The sequence below is a fragment of the Sander lucioperca genome, chromosome 1, assembly GCF_008315115.2.
Source record: "Sander lucioperca isolate FBNREF2018 chromosome 1, SLUC_FBN_1.2, whole genome shotgun sequence".
NCBI classification, from domain to species: Eukaryota; Metazoa; Chordata; class Actinopteri; order Perciformes; family Percidae; genus Sander; species Sander lucioperca.
In genome coordinates, this window is record NC_050173.1 from 7963739 (window position 1) to 7982149 (window position 18411).

Here is an 18411-nt window from a genome sequence, read left to right on the forward strand (position 1 = left end):
CTAGTTTATATATTCCTTCACCTCCCCTCTTTTTGGCTTTTTTCCTGCCTGAAAAAAAAGAGCCACTAACACTTCCTACTCCGGACTTATGGATAAACCACATAATTAGGTTGTTTTAAGCCGGAGGAAAAAGTTGAATATATTGTTTTTGTTGGATTAATTCATGTTTGATATCTTTAATCTGTTTGTCACTTTTCCATCCCTCATTATTGTTGCACTAATTCAACGTGTTGGTTTTTCTCAGTTAAAGCAACAGCTTTCTTCTTTTTCCATCTTGATGAATTTTCACTGACTGTTCCCTTTTAATCCTCAGTTATTACAACACCATCAAAACATTTGTATATTATACATATGAAAGACCTCAACATGGAACACAGTTGACTTATATTAGACCAGGACACATTAGGCTGATACAGGAACGCTCTGAACTTATTGGTGTCATTGTTTCTGTCCAACAACTTGTAAACTGTACTTTGTTCTCAACCATAGATAATACCAAACAGATGGAGGTGCCATGGTTGAGCTATGTGGATTTTCTTTTTTTTTTTTTTGGCCAAAATTAGAAACCTCCCAGTTTGAGAAAGAAGCAGGCATCTACAAACACACAACAGACTCTTTCTACATTGTTTTCCTAATAACTTTAAACAAGCCAAAATGAGTAAAAAAATAAAATAAAGCACTGAATGATAGATAAAAATGATTTTGTATTAGTAAGAAGTCTGCTGTGTACTCGTTGGGTCATCATTTGTATTTTATTTTTTTAATAAAACAAAGATTGACACTCAACTGACCAACCCTTGCCATTTCTTGACTCAAAAATATTTGATTTCTTCCATTTAACCTCAGGTAGTCTTTTGCAAGATCCTGGTATCTTCTTGTAAACATTTGTAAAGCCTGAACATTTTTAGAAATTAACCTTGAGCACTTAAGTGAAAATCATGCCCTGCCCAGACGTGTGACAAAGCTAAGATATTGATCTGGAGCATCATCAAACCTCAGACAGTTGGCCTGAATTGACGGGATGTTATGTCATCCGAAAATTAGGATGTTGTTGCCCATACACACTGAAAGCTCAAAGAGTTTGATGATGAGGTTTCTACGATGCACGGTTTATTCTTTAACTTTCTATCTGGCGCACAGAAACATCTGTATGCTGTTGACCTACATACTGTATAACCCACTTCACAAAGGTCATAAACAATATCAATGTAGGTCTTGATTGCTCTTTAAGGAGGCAATAGAAATGGTTCAGGACAAAGAATAGTTACAAACTGTAATTTATGGATCACTGAATGGATATATGAGGCACACGGTTGTCATACAAAACAAACAGAACAGAAATAAGGTAGGGTGGTTGTCAAAGTGGCTACAGGAAAATAAGGAAGTCCTTACTCATTGCACAATTGAAAACAAAGCACCACATACAAAATATATGATGTTGACATGAGACCTTCGGCCATTTCCAGAACATACAGATGTCGATAGGGCCCGGCCAACACCTCCATCCAAAGGAGGCAACCTGAGGCCAGACCAGCATGTTCAGTTCACTGCAAAAGCATATACCGGATGACAGAAACACAGAGGTGGTGTTTTTACATATAGCACTAAAGAAACAAACAAAAAGTAATTTTAGTGTTCAGTGTGCAAAGTAAAATAATTTACAATAAATGAGTCATTCAAATTCTCTTCAGTGCAAAGTCCATTTCAGACATTTAAATATATCTATTTAAAATATATTTAGAAGAGTTTGCTCTAAACTGATCAACAAAAAAACAATCAATTTTCTCATATACTCACATAACATCTGGGGAAGGGAACAGTGATAAATATAAACATTTTGTGAGAGATAATATTGTTAAAAAGAAATTGCTTTGCCACATGCATCAATGGGACAGGTCAGTTTTATGCATATGCTTTACGTAAAAGTTAAAGCATCATGTTAACGAAGAACAGCGGTAGCCTAGACGATTCATAAAAAATATCCAACAAATGTCATGCACACTACAACTACATGATGAGAATATACAGGATACTATATAGTATACTCTGAGACGCTTTTTCTAATGCAAAGAGCAGTCGAGATGCATCTTTAGTTAGCAAGGAGCTACATTGAGCATAGCATCATTGGTTTTTAGTGCTATATGGTTAGCGCTTCGAGTCACACTGTAGAGTGGGAACACATTGGATGCTTATATATTTATGTTTCTCAAAGCCATAAAATCACATCAGTAAACTGAAAAATAGTTAAAAGAAATTTTAAGTTTGTCATATGCAGCAAACGGTGAAAATAAAAATGTAGCTGCTCATTAGATGTCATACTGCATGTCTGCTGCTGTGTAACAAGTACAGAGGTGGAGATGGTAAGGCCGAGTTGGTGTGTGTCAGGCAGGACAAAAATAAAGTCCCACTGCTTCATGACGACCGATGGCAAAGTTGGACAATGGCTATTTGTAGCAGGTGATACATCTACTTCGTCCTCTGTTCAAATAGTGTTGTCCTCAGGATAAAAACAACCTGCTGCGCTCTACTGGCCGACAGCAGTGTCTCACTTCCGTCTCAGTGCGGTTGCGTCCACGAACCACAGTAGTCATCACAATCACCACCTCCATCTTTTTTTGTTCTGTCTCAGTAGAAGCGCTTGCGTCGACTCTCGCTCCAGTGGCTGTAGACCACCAGGCCGATAACGATGAGGAAGATGCAGCCCAACATTGAGAAGAACACGGTGAAGAAAATAGCTAACCCGCTCATCCCTTCTTCAGTCTGACCCACTGGAACAGAGGACAGTAGTCAGGAAGAGAGAAGGAAGGGTGAAAAAAAATGACAGTGAAGGTGAGAAAAGATGGAGGAAAGAGTGACATGAAGCAAAAAGACAGAGAAGGCGAGAGGAAGAGAGTGACGTTGATGTTCTCCAATAATGTGTGTGTGTGTGTGTGTGTGTGTGTGTGTGTGTGTGTGTGTGTTTGTGTGTCTTACATCTGAGTAGCTCAATGTTATCCACACTGGGTATGGTTATCTCCTCTTCTTCCTCCTCTTCCTCTTCCTTTCGACTCCGCAACACCGTCAGTTGGTAGAGTTTCAGGGAAATTATATCATGGTTATCTATAAGTTGAGAATCAGAAAATATGATTACATTTAGAAAAACACACAACACATCGATTAGAAGTGATTATATGTGGTTAAAAGGCCTCACACTTTTCGCCACAAATGCCCAACAGAGCAAAAATAAAAGCATTGCCTTAGTTCAGGCAGAGAGCAAAGCCTTTTTCGCCGAATCTAGCTCCTTAATCTCTCTAATGCTACATTCTATATTCTGTATTTAGCACTGAGTCTACAGTCCGATTACTCAAAGGATTAGTTCACTGAATTTTAATCTTATCTCTTCGCATCAACTATCACAGCATGACAAGCTACAGTATACTGTATGCATCAATACACCTGTGAGTGATGTATGTATCTTCTACAAGGCTATGTTTGTCCCTCCTAAATCAATGATGCAAACACAGCCAAGCAGTAGCATAAAAATTATGATTTTTACCAGATAAAATAGACTTTGAAACTAGGAGAGAAAAAAGTGCTGGGAAAATAGTGATTTTAAATCCCCATTACTCGGGGAGCTGTTTGGGACAGTGAAAGCTGTTTACCTGAGAGGTCTCCAGTGATGGCTGTAGCTCCAAAATAATAGCCTTTGGGAAGCCGCACCCCGGGTATGTCCAGGCAGTCCCTCCACTCATGTTGCCCGTCGATGTCTATCATCACCTGAGGAACAATTAATTAATTAGAGTTAATTCAGTGACTTTTAGAGAGCCACTGAATGTAAATAACTGGGCATCTAATTCATCTCAGTTCTGTTTCCAAAAGCAGGTTTACTGAGTTATCGGAATGACTTTGTGAGTAAAACATAGAATCCCCTAAAATCTTGGACAATGACTCAATTTCTTGGAGGACAATGGGGAATGAAGAGTGTAGCCCATAGTGAGTTTAGCTCATAGTTTACTAGAAATTATTACATAACATAATGCTGCATTTTATATGACACAGCCAGCTGTTTTTTTTCCTGACTGACAAAGAAATGTAATAACTTTTGGTATGTATCTATCTGCAAAGCCCTTGCTTGAAAACATTGGAAAGACGTTGAAAATCAAAACATGTATTTCCCTCCGTGTAGCTGCCAGACTATACTCAATAATTGCCCGGTACCTGCCTGTACCTGCTTTAATGGAGCATAATGGAATTCTGTTCTGTTTGTGTCCGAATAAATTATTCTATTTCTCAATGTAACCTTGAACAGGGCGTTTTCTCAGCCAACCTACACTTTTTAAATAAATATTAGTGGGTCAAACTCAGTCTACCTAGTGCATGCTAATAACAGGTTGGACGGATGAGGACATGAGGAAGTGTCTGCGTGTGCTAATCAGTGTTATTACTGTAGATAATTGAAGACAGAGTCTCTCACCGTGAGCCTGCGGCGGACATATCGGATGAAGAGGAAGGTGTCATGTTTGAGGTTGCGCACCATGGCGTTGCAGCCGCCCAGCTCTGTGGGGCGACCGTCCCGCTCGTGGTCATAGCTGATGCTGCCGTTCCCAACCATGGCCAGAACGAAGGGGAAAATCCTCTTGTGGTCACAGGGGGAAAAGAGAGAGATGAGGAAATTGTCTTGATTTTAATGAAACCCTCACCATACACTGATGTAGCAATGATGCTTTACAATTAGATCATGTAGGCTTTTTTATAAGAGACTGCATAAAGGAAATCTATGCTGTTCATTATTTAGCATTTTAAAAACTCTTATTTACAAACCTGCATTGACACTGTTTCACAGTTGCATGCTTTATTCCTTGTATTCCTTTATCCTTTTGGAATTCATATTAATCTGATTAAGAACATGTCACAGTATTGTTTCAAAAACAAGGGTATGTTTGCAGTCAGAGAAGCATTAAGGACCAATGAAGGCATCAAATGTTCCAAAAGGTGGTTACCTGTGTGCGAGGAGTATATCTTTTCTTCTGCGCCTGACTCCAAATGTTTGCACAAAAGAACACAAAGACAGCCATTTTACACAAATTTGCAAGAGCACTTGTCCATGGCTCGCCCTCAACCCTGCTGTACTTTCCCACAACACTTGAGATCTAAGCAGTGCTACTCCAGCATACCTCTAGGTGTTTCTCCTCATTAGGATACGTGTCCACAAACACACCCAAACCAGTGAAGTTGTCCATATTTCCAAATACAGGACCTGTAAAATAAGAGTGTTGATAATATATAAAAAATACTTTTTTATGAGATAAATAGTAAGGTTCCACAGCGTTTACCTTTTTGTGCACGTTCCTTAGTGTACCATATGGCTAGCCCATCACCATTCAGGTTCTTCTTCCCTTGCCCGTGAATCTTAAAGTGCACCTGCATCTCCCAATCTGTCAGATGGCAAGGCTAAACACACACAAGAGTTACATAAAGCCACTGAAACACATAGTGTTTACTCCAACAACTAGGCAATATATAAGAGGGCAATAAGAGATTCTCAAATTTTGGATTTGGGGGAGTAAAGGTGATTGGTAAGACCCAACACCTTTAAAAACCTTATGACCAAAATGTAATTAGTCTAATACTGAAGTCTGGTTTCACTTTTAATAGTGTTTTTTTGTCAGAGACATGACTGGTTGGGTTGATGTCAAGGCAAGAGGAGCCCTTTGGCCCTCAGTCGCCAAATAAAGTATAAACGTTCAAGTCTTCCTTTGAGTCAGATAGTATTCAGGTCGGCGTTTTAGAGATATTAGGTATTCACCCAGTCACAATCATGGGCAGCAGATGATGAGGGTGTTTATTTTGGTTAGTGCGAGATAAGATCCAACACGGTTACAGCAAAGATGACACACTGTCTGAAAGCAAAAACCAGTTGCTAAAACATCCTCCCATACCAAACCCATAATTAACAATCTCTACTTTACTGGCTAAATATATAACCACTTGTAACTTTATAACGAAACATAAACATAAACCACAAAGAATACAGTTAAATACCTACTTGCAATCATTAACAGTCAGTGCAATCACTATTACCCCTAGGCTACTGTACAAATTATGCTGATATTTCCAACCCTTTGATAACTTGAATGGTATACACTGAGTTGTCAGTTTATCAGCATTTATAGCAATGAGGGTAGACTAAATATTAGGAACACCACTCAGAATAATGCAATAAATAAAATTCAGTAGAATCCAAGATGACTGCTGTGGCCTTCATGAGGGTGGATTTTAATGCAGGGCTGTTTTATTAGACTGCATTAGTTTTAGCTTGGTGAACCTAATAAACTGACAGCTGAGTGTGTACAAGCATGTTTAACTTCTACTTAAGGGCCTCTCATCCTGCGTTTCTTGGCTGTGAATATATTTGCTAAACCCTTTCAATTATACAACACAGGAATATCACGAGACAGTAATACAGTTTACCAGTATTTGTGTATACTCACAAGGCGGCTCCACACTGCCCCCTGCCGGCTTTGCATGTCAGGTGTGAGGCGCACCTGCTCGGTGGTTACCATGGCATCCCCCATCAGCTCCCAGTGCGAGGAGCCTAAGGATCCCACACCTGAGCACACAAATAGCACCATCAGCATGAAAAACAGATGACAGGGCACAATAGAGCTCATTGAGCCTCTGCTTTGTTACTAAACAAAACAACTGAAGAAAAGGTAGACAAGCACACAAAGGGCTTTAATGAATCACAATGTAAGGTAGCCTATTATAAGAGTCTAAAAGGCTGAATGTTAGAGCAGCAAGATTCATCTGAAGAATGAAAGCGTTGTAAGACAAATAAAATCAAGACATTATATTAAGTAAAAAGCTACAGCAGATGTAGCCTAATTTGATCGCTAAATAAATGCATTATTCTGGAAACATCTGCCCCTGTGCATCAGCACCACTGTGACAGTTCACGGGGTGTAACGTTATAACGGGGTAAGATAGCGTTACCTTGGTATGGCTTGGAAAGGGAATACTCCCGCTTCAAAAATTCTTCCATTTCATGATCGTCGTCAGCCAAACACTTGCTTGCAGTAAAAATTAGAAAAGCGAAAGTCCAGTATGATTTAAAAGGCATTATTTTCCGTCTGAATGGTGATCTGGGCTCCCTGTAATAATGGCTCCTGCTGGCGGCAGCCATCGTAGGTCAAAACTCATCCCACTAAATCGTCAGCTTCCTTCCCATTGCTTCACTGTGTTGAATGGCTCGTCGCCATTGGTCCGTTTAATTGTCAATCAGAATGCATGCTTTTTATTGGATGTACTGTACGATCGTTTTAGATAATGTCAATAGTGAAAATGAATCAATGAACTTATTAAATTGGAAGTGTGCAGCTGTAGTAGAGCTGTAAAAAGCTATAATATGACATTTTAATGAATCTAATCCTATTAGTAATCCAGGTATTTCTTTGGGAAATGCTCATGGTCTATTACTGCACCTACTTTCAAGTGCTGTCCCATCAAATGAAAGGCTTGTCACTTGTTTTTTGTTTTTTTAAAGTAACAGTAAGATTGCTGTGACATTGTCACCATGTCTTTATTTATACTACATCTTTTTTACCTCTTTCATCTAGGCTTTTTTCTGTGAGCTGTCTATCTGCTGAGGGCTTTGTCAGCTATAAGCTTGCACTACTACACCATGTTCCAGGGACGCATATTTGCAGAGCCCCCGGACAAAACTGAACTGTGGGTGCATAGACCCATATTGACCCTCCACACTCTTTGCATTGTGCATGTATTGTATTTTTTAAGTACTCATCAAGTACCAACCAGTAGGCTACTCCTGCTGCTGGAATACTACCCTGTCCCAGCTTTTCTGTTTTTCAGTTTGTCTTTGGAAATTTGATTAAAACTATTAAGGAATATGCAGCATGAAAGTGCAATATCAAAACTAGTTTGTTAATAGAATAATGTATCCACACAAAGCTAAAAAGACACAAATGATATAGAAAAAAGGGATTTCCAAGATAGGAAAATGTTTTGTTTTACGTCTACTGGATTTAGTAATAGACTTAATTTGTCATACTAAAATTTACTTAAAGTATTAAAGAAAAAATAGGCCTACTTATTGGGCAGAATGGTCCCTTTCAGAAAGTTATATTAGTTTATTATACCATATTATAATATTCTATTACTGATGCTTTAACCTGTAAGCAGCATTCTAACAGCTGTTGAAGTGGAGCACATTTTATATCATAAATTGATCATATGTATTGTTGATTAAAATCTTAATCTATAAAGTAACAAGTATCTGCTATCAGATAAATGTAGTGAGCAGGTATAAATTTCCCTCTGAAATGTAGGCCTATGTAGTATATAAAATTGAAATGCTCAAGTAAAAGGTACCTAAATTACTAAAGTAAATGTAGTTAATTTACACCACTGTCAGTGAATATTAAAATGGAAAAGAAAGGGCATGTTTACTGGCAGTAAAGTAGTAGTTTTGCTGCCTCCCTGTGTGTTGAGCAGCAGTTCAGTTTGGGACTTTTCTGGCAGCCAGTTGGATGCTGTTGTGAGTAGAGATCATTCACGCCCACTTCACTGTCTCTGCCGTGTGTTGGCTTTCTCACTGCTCTCACCGAGTTTATGTGGTAACGTTACAGCACTAGGGGGATGGAGTAAAGGAAGGAAGTCATGGATCCAATTGAAGAGAAAACAAGCAAAACGGTCGACATTTATCGCGATACATGGGTCCGCTTCCTAGGTATGTATTGACGTATTTGTAGCGGCTCAGTCCACTATTTTCCTTGAACAGACGGTAAGATATGGAACAGTACAGAGAGTTTAGTTAACGTTACACTGGATCCGCCGTCATGACCCTGGAGCTGCATGCTAGCTAGCTAAAAGTTAGCATAGCACTCTGTTAAAATTCTATTTATAGTAAGGTCATTTTGTTACCACAGGACGCAAAGGACGACGTCCAAGACTAGACAACAATATCGTTGTTCGTGCTTTGTTTCTATAACGTATTATACGTTTTCTGTTAGCTAAAGCGTTAGAGTTGTGTCTGTAGCTCAGGTCTGTCCCAATAAAGGTAACGTCAACGTTAGTTGTTTAGCAAGTTGAGACAACCACAAAGAAACGTAAGCATGACCAGACTGCAGCTGATATGTGGCAGGTACAACTTCCTGTTTTCCTTGATGCGCTTCTCTAATTGAAACCCTACGGCCGTTACTAACATAGGACACACTATCACCCAATGAGCTGTTAGTTGAGAAGGGCATGTAACGTTACGTAAAGGGCATTCATACTGCAGCAGTTCCCACTATGTAGGCAGTTCTCCTGGGGAACATGCCATTAATCTCCTGCTCCTCCACAGTTTACATGGACCAGCAGTGGTCATATAATTGCATGAGAATCTGTTAATCCCCTTCATAAAATCATAATCTATTCACTCACATCTTTAATCCTGCCTGTGCAGTTAAATATCTCTATTAACATGGATGTAAACAGAAATTTGAAATTGTTTTCTAATGTGAGTTTTGGTCTAAATATGAGCCATGCTGTGTCATATTTCATGTAGCATTTCTTTTGTCATTTATAAATATTCATACTAAGCATATTACATGGTCTCTGTACACATTTAGCCAACAATGAATTTCTTCCCAGCGTTGGATTCCCCAGTATGTCTGGAAAAGATTATTCTCTATTGCTGTGGAAAAACTGAGATAGTGGTTATGCAACAAAGACTGGATTCAACCTGAAATTTCCAACTGAACAAGCAGTAATTTATCCAGAAAACCACCTTCATTGCAGTCATCAGCTGTCTGTCCTGAGGAGCTCACTATCTTCTTGTTTGGGCTAGATCACATATTCACAGGCACAGACATTTACAACATCCTGACATAATGTATGAGTTTGCCCACAACCCTGATGGGCCTAAAAGCCCTTTTAGCTTTTGCTCACAGGTCAGAATTGGACTCCAGCTTATTGTGCCATGGCATGGCACATTTTATTATTAACCAAGATAATCTTATCTGAACTCTCCTTGTTATCATGTTCTATTATACCAGTACAGCTCGTATCACGTTATGCTCACAGGTGCTTCTGGAGCTCCAGATTCAGTAGTTACTTTGCTGTCATGTTCACTGCTACAGCATTAGGGCAAGTATTGCTCAGTGCTAAACCATTAGCAGTGTAAAGGGTTTGATGTGCCCTTTGGCTACTGCTTAGAGACTATCTGAATAAAAACCAAAGCTGTAATTTCTCTTCTTGAAGCTGAGGAAGCATGATTCACTCTTGTAAGGCTACATTTCAATAAAATTCATGAAGCAAACAAGAAAAAGCTGTTGAGTTATTAGTGTAATGTGTTGAGATACGGGGTACAGGTACTCACGAAAACCATGACAACCATCACAATTTTGTGACAAGCGGAGACCATAAGCACCCTGTGAATTCTGCATGGAGCTTTTTTCAGGCAGTATTTTAATCACTGTGAACATATAAAATTGGCTATACATGCATTGCAAATACATCTTGTAAGTTGTAGGAATGCACCGATCCAGCTTTTTCTATCCCAATACCAACACCTCAACTCAGATACAGATGCAGATACCAGTGCTCTCTTTCTCTTTTAAGGTAACATCAGGACAGGGATTGTGGTGGACTGTTGGGACTAAAATTATAGTGATAACTTTTAAGCACCTAATGATGCCTAATCCAATGATTATCTTAGTTGTAATTATCTTAGTTGATGCCTAAAATAAAAAAAAATGTGTGTATTTTGATAAACCACTAGTTATGTGGAATATTTAGATTTAAACAGAAATCTGTAATCTGGATCCGATCTTGATTAGCTTGCTTTAGCCTAAATGGAGAATAAAGACTAAGAATCCAACTGATTGTTCTTCATTTATGTAGCCGATGACCATTATTGGGGAGAAAATAAATTGTCACCAAGCAGTGTGTCATTGGCTGTGAGATTGTTGCTTGTAAAGTAAGTGCTTTCTTCAGCTCAGTAAAGTGTAGTCAGTTTGCACAGTGCTTGTCTCAGTTTTACCAGCAGTACCAGAGATAGAGACATATTTGACTTCACCACGCTGGTATAGTTCTGTCGTCATTGAACCAAAGATAATACTTCTCATGTGACTGGAGTTCATTTTACCATTGGTATGCATGTACTGTGCCGTATGGCACAAGTGACATCTTAATAAGGTATCAAGGGCGTTTGAGTCATTTAACCCTGTGGAATGGTATTACATAATGTTCCAAATGTTACCCTCTTTCACTGACACAATGTCAAAGATAAAGTTAAGGTTTATGAGCCTCTTCTTTGTTTCAGCATATATGTGCTGGAATTTGGAGACACTACAATTTTACATCATGAAACTGAGCTTTTGAGTATTTAGTGCACTGCCCTGTTGCTCAGAATGGCACTAAACTTCAGTTATCTTTTAACAAATGTATAGGACTAATGTTAATTAAGGTTATGATGCATTTAGAGTAGACTAAAAGGTTTATAACTTATCTGCATCTGTTCATGCCTACAGGCTATGCCAATGAAGTCGGGGAGGCTTTTCGTGCTCTGGTACCAGTGAGTTTGGTATGGGGCAGCTATGCTGTGGCCACTATGTACGTTACTGCTGATGCTGTGGACAAAGGGAAGAAAGCAGCTCTGGTAAGATATATCCATTTGTATATGTTATCTTCATTCATAATCATATTGGTCAAAATTCAATAAAATTATGTCATTAGAAAGGAGTATAAATAAATATGACGTCAACATCATCTTAGATCACTGAATCCCAACCGGAGCAGGGTCCTACAAGGGACTACAAGATTAATCTAAGGGGTCTTGAGATGCAAAGATATTACAATTACAAATATCTAAATTATATATAATTTATACCATGACTTACTTGATACGTTTACTGCTCCAGGATTCTAGACATTTTTCAAATTAAGTTAGATAAAACCCTCTTTGGTTGCAAGTAGACATTGTTTTGTTTTCAGGGGTCTCAAGCCAAACTGGTTGGATACCACTGTCTTAGATTAGATGATCAGATATAAACTGGTTCCCTAAATAAAGAAGCTAGAACAGAAAAACTAGAAATTCAAATGATCAATAAATTGAATTTTGTGTATCAACTGTGTTTGAAAACTTCATTGCCATAGCTGTGACTACACTCATTTGCCGATCCTGATTCTGTCCTTCAAGGCCCACGGGGACAAGCCAGGGAAGACAACACGAGTAGCGGTGGCAGTGGTGGACACGTTTGTGTGGCAGGCCCTCGCCTCTGTGATCATACCGGGCTTCACCATTAACCGTGTATGTGCTGCGTCACTACACCTGCTGGGCAGAACCACCAAGTGGCCCCTGCCCGTCCGCAAGTGGACCACTACAGCTATAGGCCTCTCTACAATCCCCTTCATTATTTCTCCTATAGACAGGTACACACATGTACTTGTTACTTTGTGTATGCATTGTGGATTATGTAAATTGCTCATTGTGAGATGAAATATTTCATTTCAAGGGTTAGTCTGCTCACATCTTCCTGCTGCTGGAAATACTCACTAGAGCACCAAATGTGTTTTAATCCGCCACTGCAAATAGTCCCCACTATTTGCTTTTGGTTGAGAGATGTTTACTAAAAACTACAGTGCTCAGCTGTTTTAGGAAAGGTTTTTTATATAAAGTTTTTATATCTTAAGTAGGAACAAATGGGGTTGAGTGCCACAGACTAGAGGTAGTGAACTGAATACATTGTTTTTGTTTTAATGAAATGGGGTGATGATCTGTATTACCCAGTACCTTGACAAGCAGAAAGGGGGGAGAGAACGCAGCGACCCGCGTTATTATCATAGACAGTAAAATGAATGGACAAATCGATGCCGTAGACTTCCACGGAGACCAGTGATGGCTGAGTGTTACTGCACAGCCTCAAACTGAGCTTGATGACGTAGATGTGACGTGAGCAACCTGTCTGAAAGTTGTAAGTCTTCTGGTAGCTGTGCCAAGAGAAATCTCAATCTTTCAATCTTGCAGAGACGGAGAGCGTAGGTATATGTAAGGAGATAACATAGGCACAGGCTAATTATGCTAGTTAACATTAGTAATTAAACTTAAACAGCTGATGTAAGTCGAAACTGCATGCGAGCTTCTCCTGACTATACTGTAACTCCTCTACTATGCGACAGTAAGTCTGCTACGGAGCCATAACGTGAGATACAAGGTAATGGAGCCTTTTATACATTGTCGTGTTTCTTTAGAAATAAACAATGGACAAATATAGTCTTTAAATGCTTCAGATGTATTCACTGTCAAAGTGACACCAAAATGAATGGCAGTCAATGGAATGCTAACGGCAGGTGATGGCATGTTGGCATCAAAATGTCTCCATAGGAGGTACGCTTTGCGGATGCTAGCTTACCCCCTTGGTTATGAAACCCACTGCTTTTCTTAATCACGTCAACAGTGTTTGTGTAATTACTCACACTGCCAGAGGGGGAGACCAAAGTTCCGCACTTCAGCTTTAATCCGCGACATTCCTTTATTTAGAGGTATTTTACATCACAGTATGTGTTGCTAGCATATTTAAAATAATGCAAAAACTTAAGTTTTATTTTAAGAGCTTGGAAACACCCTCAAAAGTTTTGATGAAACACAAACAAAAATTAAGTTCATTATACTTACTCAGGATGCTGATCTTACCACCAATGGCATTGAGATCCACATGACTAAGTTATAGTGCCACAAACAACAACATAGTAGTTACACATGAAATAAAAAAATGTATTGCTAAAGTTGCTCTTGTTCTTTATGAAATGGATTCAGAAATGCTGTATTTATGTGTGCACAATGTTTCCACTTTCTGTGCCATGTAGGTCAGTGGATTTCCTGCTTGACTCGAGCCTTCGGAAGGTCTACAATGAGGAAGAGAAGCACAAATAAGGACGCATCGTGCAGAACAAATGGCCCCCTCCTGGGTAGAGACCAGTCCAGTCTATGTCAACCTGTGCTGGTTATCCACCACTGTGAAGCACTAGTGTGAAGAAGAATTTCATGGGGCAGACTCCACAGTTATTCAAATATATAAACAAAAAAAATATTTCAGAATTATAACCTTTCTATAAGTAAGTGAAGTTGTTCCTGCTTCATGAAATATCCCTTGGGGATCCTTAATTCCATCCTCTTAGGGCAATCTGGATAGTGACACCAACATTTTTTAAACCAGAAATGTAACGGTATGAAATATGTATAAATATTCAGTGAAATCCTGCTTCTTGAGCTTACCTCATGTCCAAATGTCAAGGAGATTAAATACAAATCTGCACTTGCTGTGTTTATTAGCCACAGTGGTACAATTATTACAAGCCAAAAAAGCCAGTTTGCCATAATGTCCCTCTTATTCATTCCTCACTTAAAGTTAGTCTTTGACTGGTTTTTGTTTTTTTTCTGAAAACAAAGGTTACTGCTACTTTGAATAGTCCTCTGATGGACTTTTTCATTGTTTAATATTACTTTACTGTTGGTCATGGGAGTTAAGGTTTGCACTGGGGGCATTTTTTACACCACGGTTACAATCTATGTTATTCTAAATGGTATAAGGTTCTTTTAAACTAAGAATACTTGTAGTACCATCAAATAGAACTTCACAAGTATTTGAATTATTTCTCACCAATATCTAAACTGTATTTTTGAGATACAATACTTTAACTTCTTCTGAAAATGTTAGACATACCAGTTTCAGACATCTGTAACTAATTTAAAACTGTTTTGAAATATTATACTCCTCCAAACAAGCTTTTAGTTTTGGGTGTACAGTTTAAACAGGATTTCCGTCAGGAGATTCCTATCTAGTACATGTACATTAAATTTAGTGTTGAACTTCTCAAATACTTGTGGAGGTCAGTGTCATACCTATGCAGAAACGGGTTCTTTTACAGATACTGTACATCTGTATAATTTCTTATGCATTTCTTTGAGGAGCCAAGTCATATATTGTACTTATATAATCACGTCGTTATTCTGATGGGATTACATTTCACTGGGGTTGTACCTCATACAATACAGATTAATTGATTGATATACTGTATCTCATGCTGAACTATGCAAGGGAAACTCGGGAACGTGTACATATGTTAGCTTCGCAAATGATAGGGATTGTTCTCCCGCTGTTGTGAAATAAGAAGGGAAATCTGATACAAGCTAGCTTGAAATTAGACAGAGGAACATACTGTATAGCATATACTGTATATACAGTGTACCTTTCTAGCAATAACTTTTGTTTAATGTGTCAATCCATATTCTTTGTGGTTCACTTTGTCATGGAGAGTTATGCTGAAAGACAAGATTGTTAAAACTTGGGGTGCACCAATTATGTTTTTACTTGCTGATACAGCCTGTTCAATATTATTTGATAAAACCAGATCAGGTCAAAGTGAACAATGTTTTTTGTTGGCATTTTAAAAGATTGAAAAACATGTGCTCAAGGCTCCAGTGTGTGCAGTGTGGGATGTTTTCATTCACTTATTAAGCACAAAGCTTACTTTTACCTTGCGTAAGGGTATGGATCCAAAATGTACTTTTTCGTCCATCAGCCAAATGGTTAATGAATGTTCAAATTTGACCAGCCACTCAATAGATTACCATTGTTTTTTGACTGAGTGAAGCAAATCTACCAGCCACTTGCATATTTTACCAGCATTTGGTTAGTAGATGATGGTGCTAATTTTGGATGCTGGGTATGGATCTTTTTAATGTCAGGCAATTTGACTTGTCATAGCAGGGAAAGTACAAGTGTAAGTAAGGCCATACTTTCTTTAAGTGTCCCAGTATGCCAGTGATTAAGTGCATTGTAACATGGCCTGGAACTGGGCTTTAATAAGCATATTGGTGCACCCCTTGTGAAAATCTATTCATATTCAGTTTTACCATTTCAGATTGTACACAGAACTTCTTTGTATTTTTATTGTTACATGATCCAAATAAAAAGGAACTGTCTTCGATGTTTTCTTATGTGGCGGTGTGTTCGGAAGTGGGTTTTATGAGACATTTTCAGCCTTGGCTGAAAAAAAAAGATCAAACCTCAAACTTTGTGCTATGGTTCACAATGTGGAGAAGATTTGATCAAATATGAAAGCCATAGACACCCAAAATTCAGCCATTGTCCTCTGTGTGATCTTGTAAACACCACAAATCACAGTTTCAAATACCATTGGCCTGTTTCTTTAAAGAATACAGTTACGTGCCGAGTCCTTGTAAAGTCCATTGGTTTTTTTTCTTGTATCCCTGCATCATCTACAAAATAAATATTGACACCAAGTAAGGAAGAGCCACTTTGCAGCGTTGGGGTTTAGAGATTGACAGCTCAGTTTAGTGAAAAATATTGAAGCATTATCTAAACGCAGTCTGCTTTAAGGCCTTCCTATAAGAACAGCTTTCTATAGTGTGATTTCAAGGGGCAGCACAACTTGCTCTTTGTGCAGGCACAGGTTCCACTTCCTGAGTAACCTACTGTCAGATGAAAGAGGTGTAATTCAAGGGATGGGTTTAACCAATGAAATGGAAGCACCCAAACTCACATCAGACCAGGTGATTTGAGAGCCCAGTTGCAGTAATTTAACTTGATTGAGTCGTGGGCCACAGCTGAAGCCAATTCCATAGATGAAAAGCCCACATAAAGAGCTAAGGAATGACACACTGGCATAGCACCGTCATGTTTGTTCTAAATCTTGTGTTCCTGGCTCTCTTGGCCTTATCAACTGCTCAGCAAGGTAAGAAGAAAATTGTAATGTTTATCTTCTGTTGGTGTTAATTTGGTTACATTTTATTTCTGAAGGCACCTGCTGAAAATACAGCACCTGTTCCATTACCACACTCCTGACGTTTTAACATTTACAGACATTCCGCGATACATTCAAGGCCGGTGGATGATCCCTGATGAGATTCCACAGTATGAAGACACTGATGGACAATCTATAGCAGTAGAGGAAAGGATATGGCCCCAGAACCCAGACGTTGTTGAACTGGTAACACCGGAGGACCAGAACTTGCTGACTACTCCAGAGCCATATGCTATGGAGGCATATGCTAGAAAGGAACAAGGTGGGCTGGTAACGGTGCATTAGTCTCTTTTGTTAAAACTGTCCATTCCAGACAACATTCACTGAGTTCTTGTTTTTTTATTTTTATTTTTATTTTTTTAATTCCTTTTTAGATTCAGATGGAGGAGAATCAGCAGTATGGAAAATCAGCCTAGTAGTGTCTGTACTGCTGGTGTCTATAGTGGGATCTCTGAGCATGACCTATTACATGTGTGTCTGGAGAGGAGGCAGAATTCACTATACGCCTCAGAAGGAGGATAATGCTTAAAATAAAGAATGTTGTGTAGAAATTATTGTCATCATTTTGAAAGCTTCACTCATGGAGTGTATGTAAGGCTGTCTGCATGAAAAGGGGACTGTACATTTTCTTTTTTTCTTTCTACAGCTTGTTCTCTTTCCTGCCAATGATCTCTGGCAAGGAAGTGCATCAGGAAGTGGGTAAAAAGGCAAGCAGAATGTGAAGTAAATTTGTTTTGAGTGCCAATAGGAGTGCCAGTTAATTACATTTACTGATCAGATGCTTTTGGTTCTTCAGCCAAAGCTAAGAATGATGAATGTCAAAAGTAAATTTTTAGGGTACTTTCAACCAAAACAGCCTGCATCTTTATGTATACTCTTCAGAAATGCACTTTTTGCATGTATTCATGTTTAACCCAAGGAAGGTTCTCTCTATAGCTTCACAGCCAGGTTTCAGTGTTTTAACATCTTGACGATGGCAGAGGTTCATAATATTCACAAACAAAGCTGATCTGAAGGCCTGTAACCCTTCAAAATAAAACTGAATTGTTCAGGTTTTAAAAATTAACAATTGTCTTAAGTTTGACTTTCTGTAACTGCTTCTTCAAATAAATCCTTTCCCTTCATTTGAATAATCCTGTATTCAGTTATTGTAATGGCCACTAGAGGTCATCACTAAATTGTGTTTGTGCCATGCTCCACCATATCCTCCTGAAAGGAATGCAGCTATGCACACTTGTATGTAAGTTTTGTAAACTGCCAGGGAAGTTATCAGATTTTACCCAGCAAGTTCTTATCTATTGGAATTTGATTTATAAACAATTTTACTCCTCAGAATACACTCCTATGGAACAACAGGTACATTTTATCCAATAGGAAGTCATTGTTTTTAGGCATTTGGATGGAAAAAGGAATTTGGACTGTCTCAATTAATGGATGGATCTGGTGAATTTTTTTTAACTATACAGAGTTCTGTGGCAAATTTAGTCTTCATTGTTCGTTTAGAGAATACACTAAAGTGATAAAAGCCATTCCAATTCCCTTCAAAACAATGACTCAACAACTTTTAGTGCATTCAAATGTTATGTTAGAGATGAGGCCTTTTGT

At 38.6% G+C, this 18411-nt stretch overlaps 2 protein-coding genes across 3 annotated transcripts; one reads left to right on the plus strand and one right to left on the minus strand.

The window, feature by feature from the left end:
- Nucleotides 1-730: 730 nt before the first annotated feature.
- On the minus strand, nt 731-7194 carry lman2la (lectin, mannose-binding 2-like a). The gene is made up of 9 exons (XM_031277705.2): nt 6973-7194; nt 6471-6589; nt 5313-5430; nt 5154-5236; nt 4980-5012; nt 4454-4615; nt 3642-3756; nt 2974-3099; nt 731-2768 (listed from the first exon to the last, which is right to left on the minus strand). Exons 1-9 carry the CDS (start codon nt 7160-7162, stop codon nt 2626-2628), a joined length of 1089 nt encoding a protein of 362 aa, XP_031133565.1. The 5' UTR covers nt 7163-7194; the 3' UTR covers nt 731-2625.
- A 1314-nt stretch (nt 7195-8508) lies between these two features.
- mtfp1 (mitochondrial fission process 1) lies at nt 8509-16021 on the plus strand. Of its 2 annotated transcripts, XR_004101263.2 has the most exons (5): nt 8509-8725; nt 11511-11638; nt 12179-12411; nt 13846-14691; nt 14765-16021. XR_004101263.2 is itself a non-coding variant. In XM_031278003.2 (4 exons), exons 1-4 carry the CDS (start codon nt 8656-8658, stop codon nt 13910-13912), a joined length of 498 nt encoding a protein of 165 aa, XP_031133863.1. In that variant the 5' UTR covers nt 8509-8655; the 3' UTR covers nt 13913-16021. The 2 variants fall into 2 exon arrangements, 1 of the variants encoding a protein (XP_031133863.1); XM_031278003.2 differs by having other exon boundaries at nt 13846-16021.
- The last annotated feature ends 2390 nt before the right edge of the window (nt 16022-18411 follow it).

Coding starts and splice junctions, on each gene's coding strand:
- mtfp1 (XM_031278003.2), top strand. CDS start 8,656: ATGGATCCAATTGAAGAGAAAACAAGCAAAACGGTCGACATTTATCGC. Junction 11,639..12,178: donor AAGGGAAGAAAGCAGCTCTG/GTAAGATATATC, acceptor CTGTCCTTCAAG/GCCCACGGGGACAAGCCAGG. Junction 12,412..13,845: donor ATTATTTCTCCTATAGACAG/GTACACACATGT, acceptor TGTGCCATGTAG/GTCAGTGGATTTCCTGCTTG.
- lman2la (XM_031277705.2), bottom strand. CDS start 7,162: ATGGCTGCCGCCAGCAGGAGCCATTATTACAGGGAGCCCAGATCACCA. Junction 4,616..4,979: donor GATATACTCCTCGCACACAG/GTAACCACCTTT, acceptor TGTGACCACAAG/AGGATTTTCCCCTTCGTTCT. Junction 3,100..3,641: donor CATCACTGGAGACCTCTCAG/GTAAACAGCTTT, acceptor CTCAACTTATAG/ATAACCATGATATAATTTCC.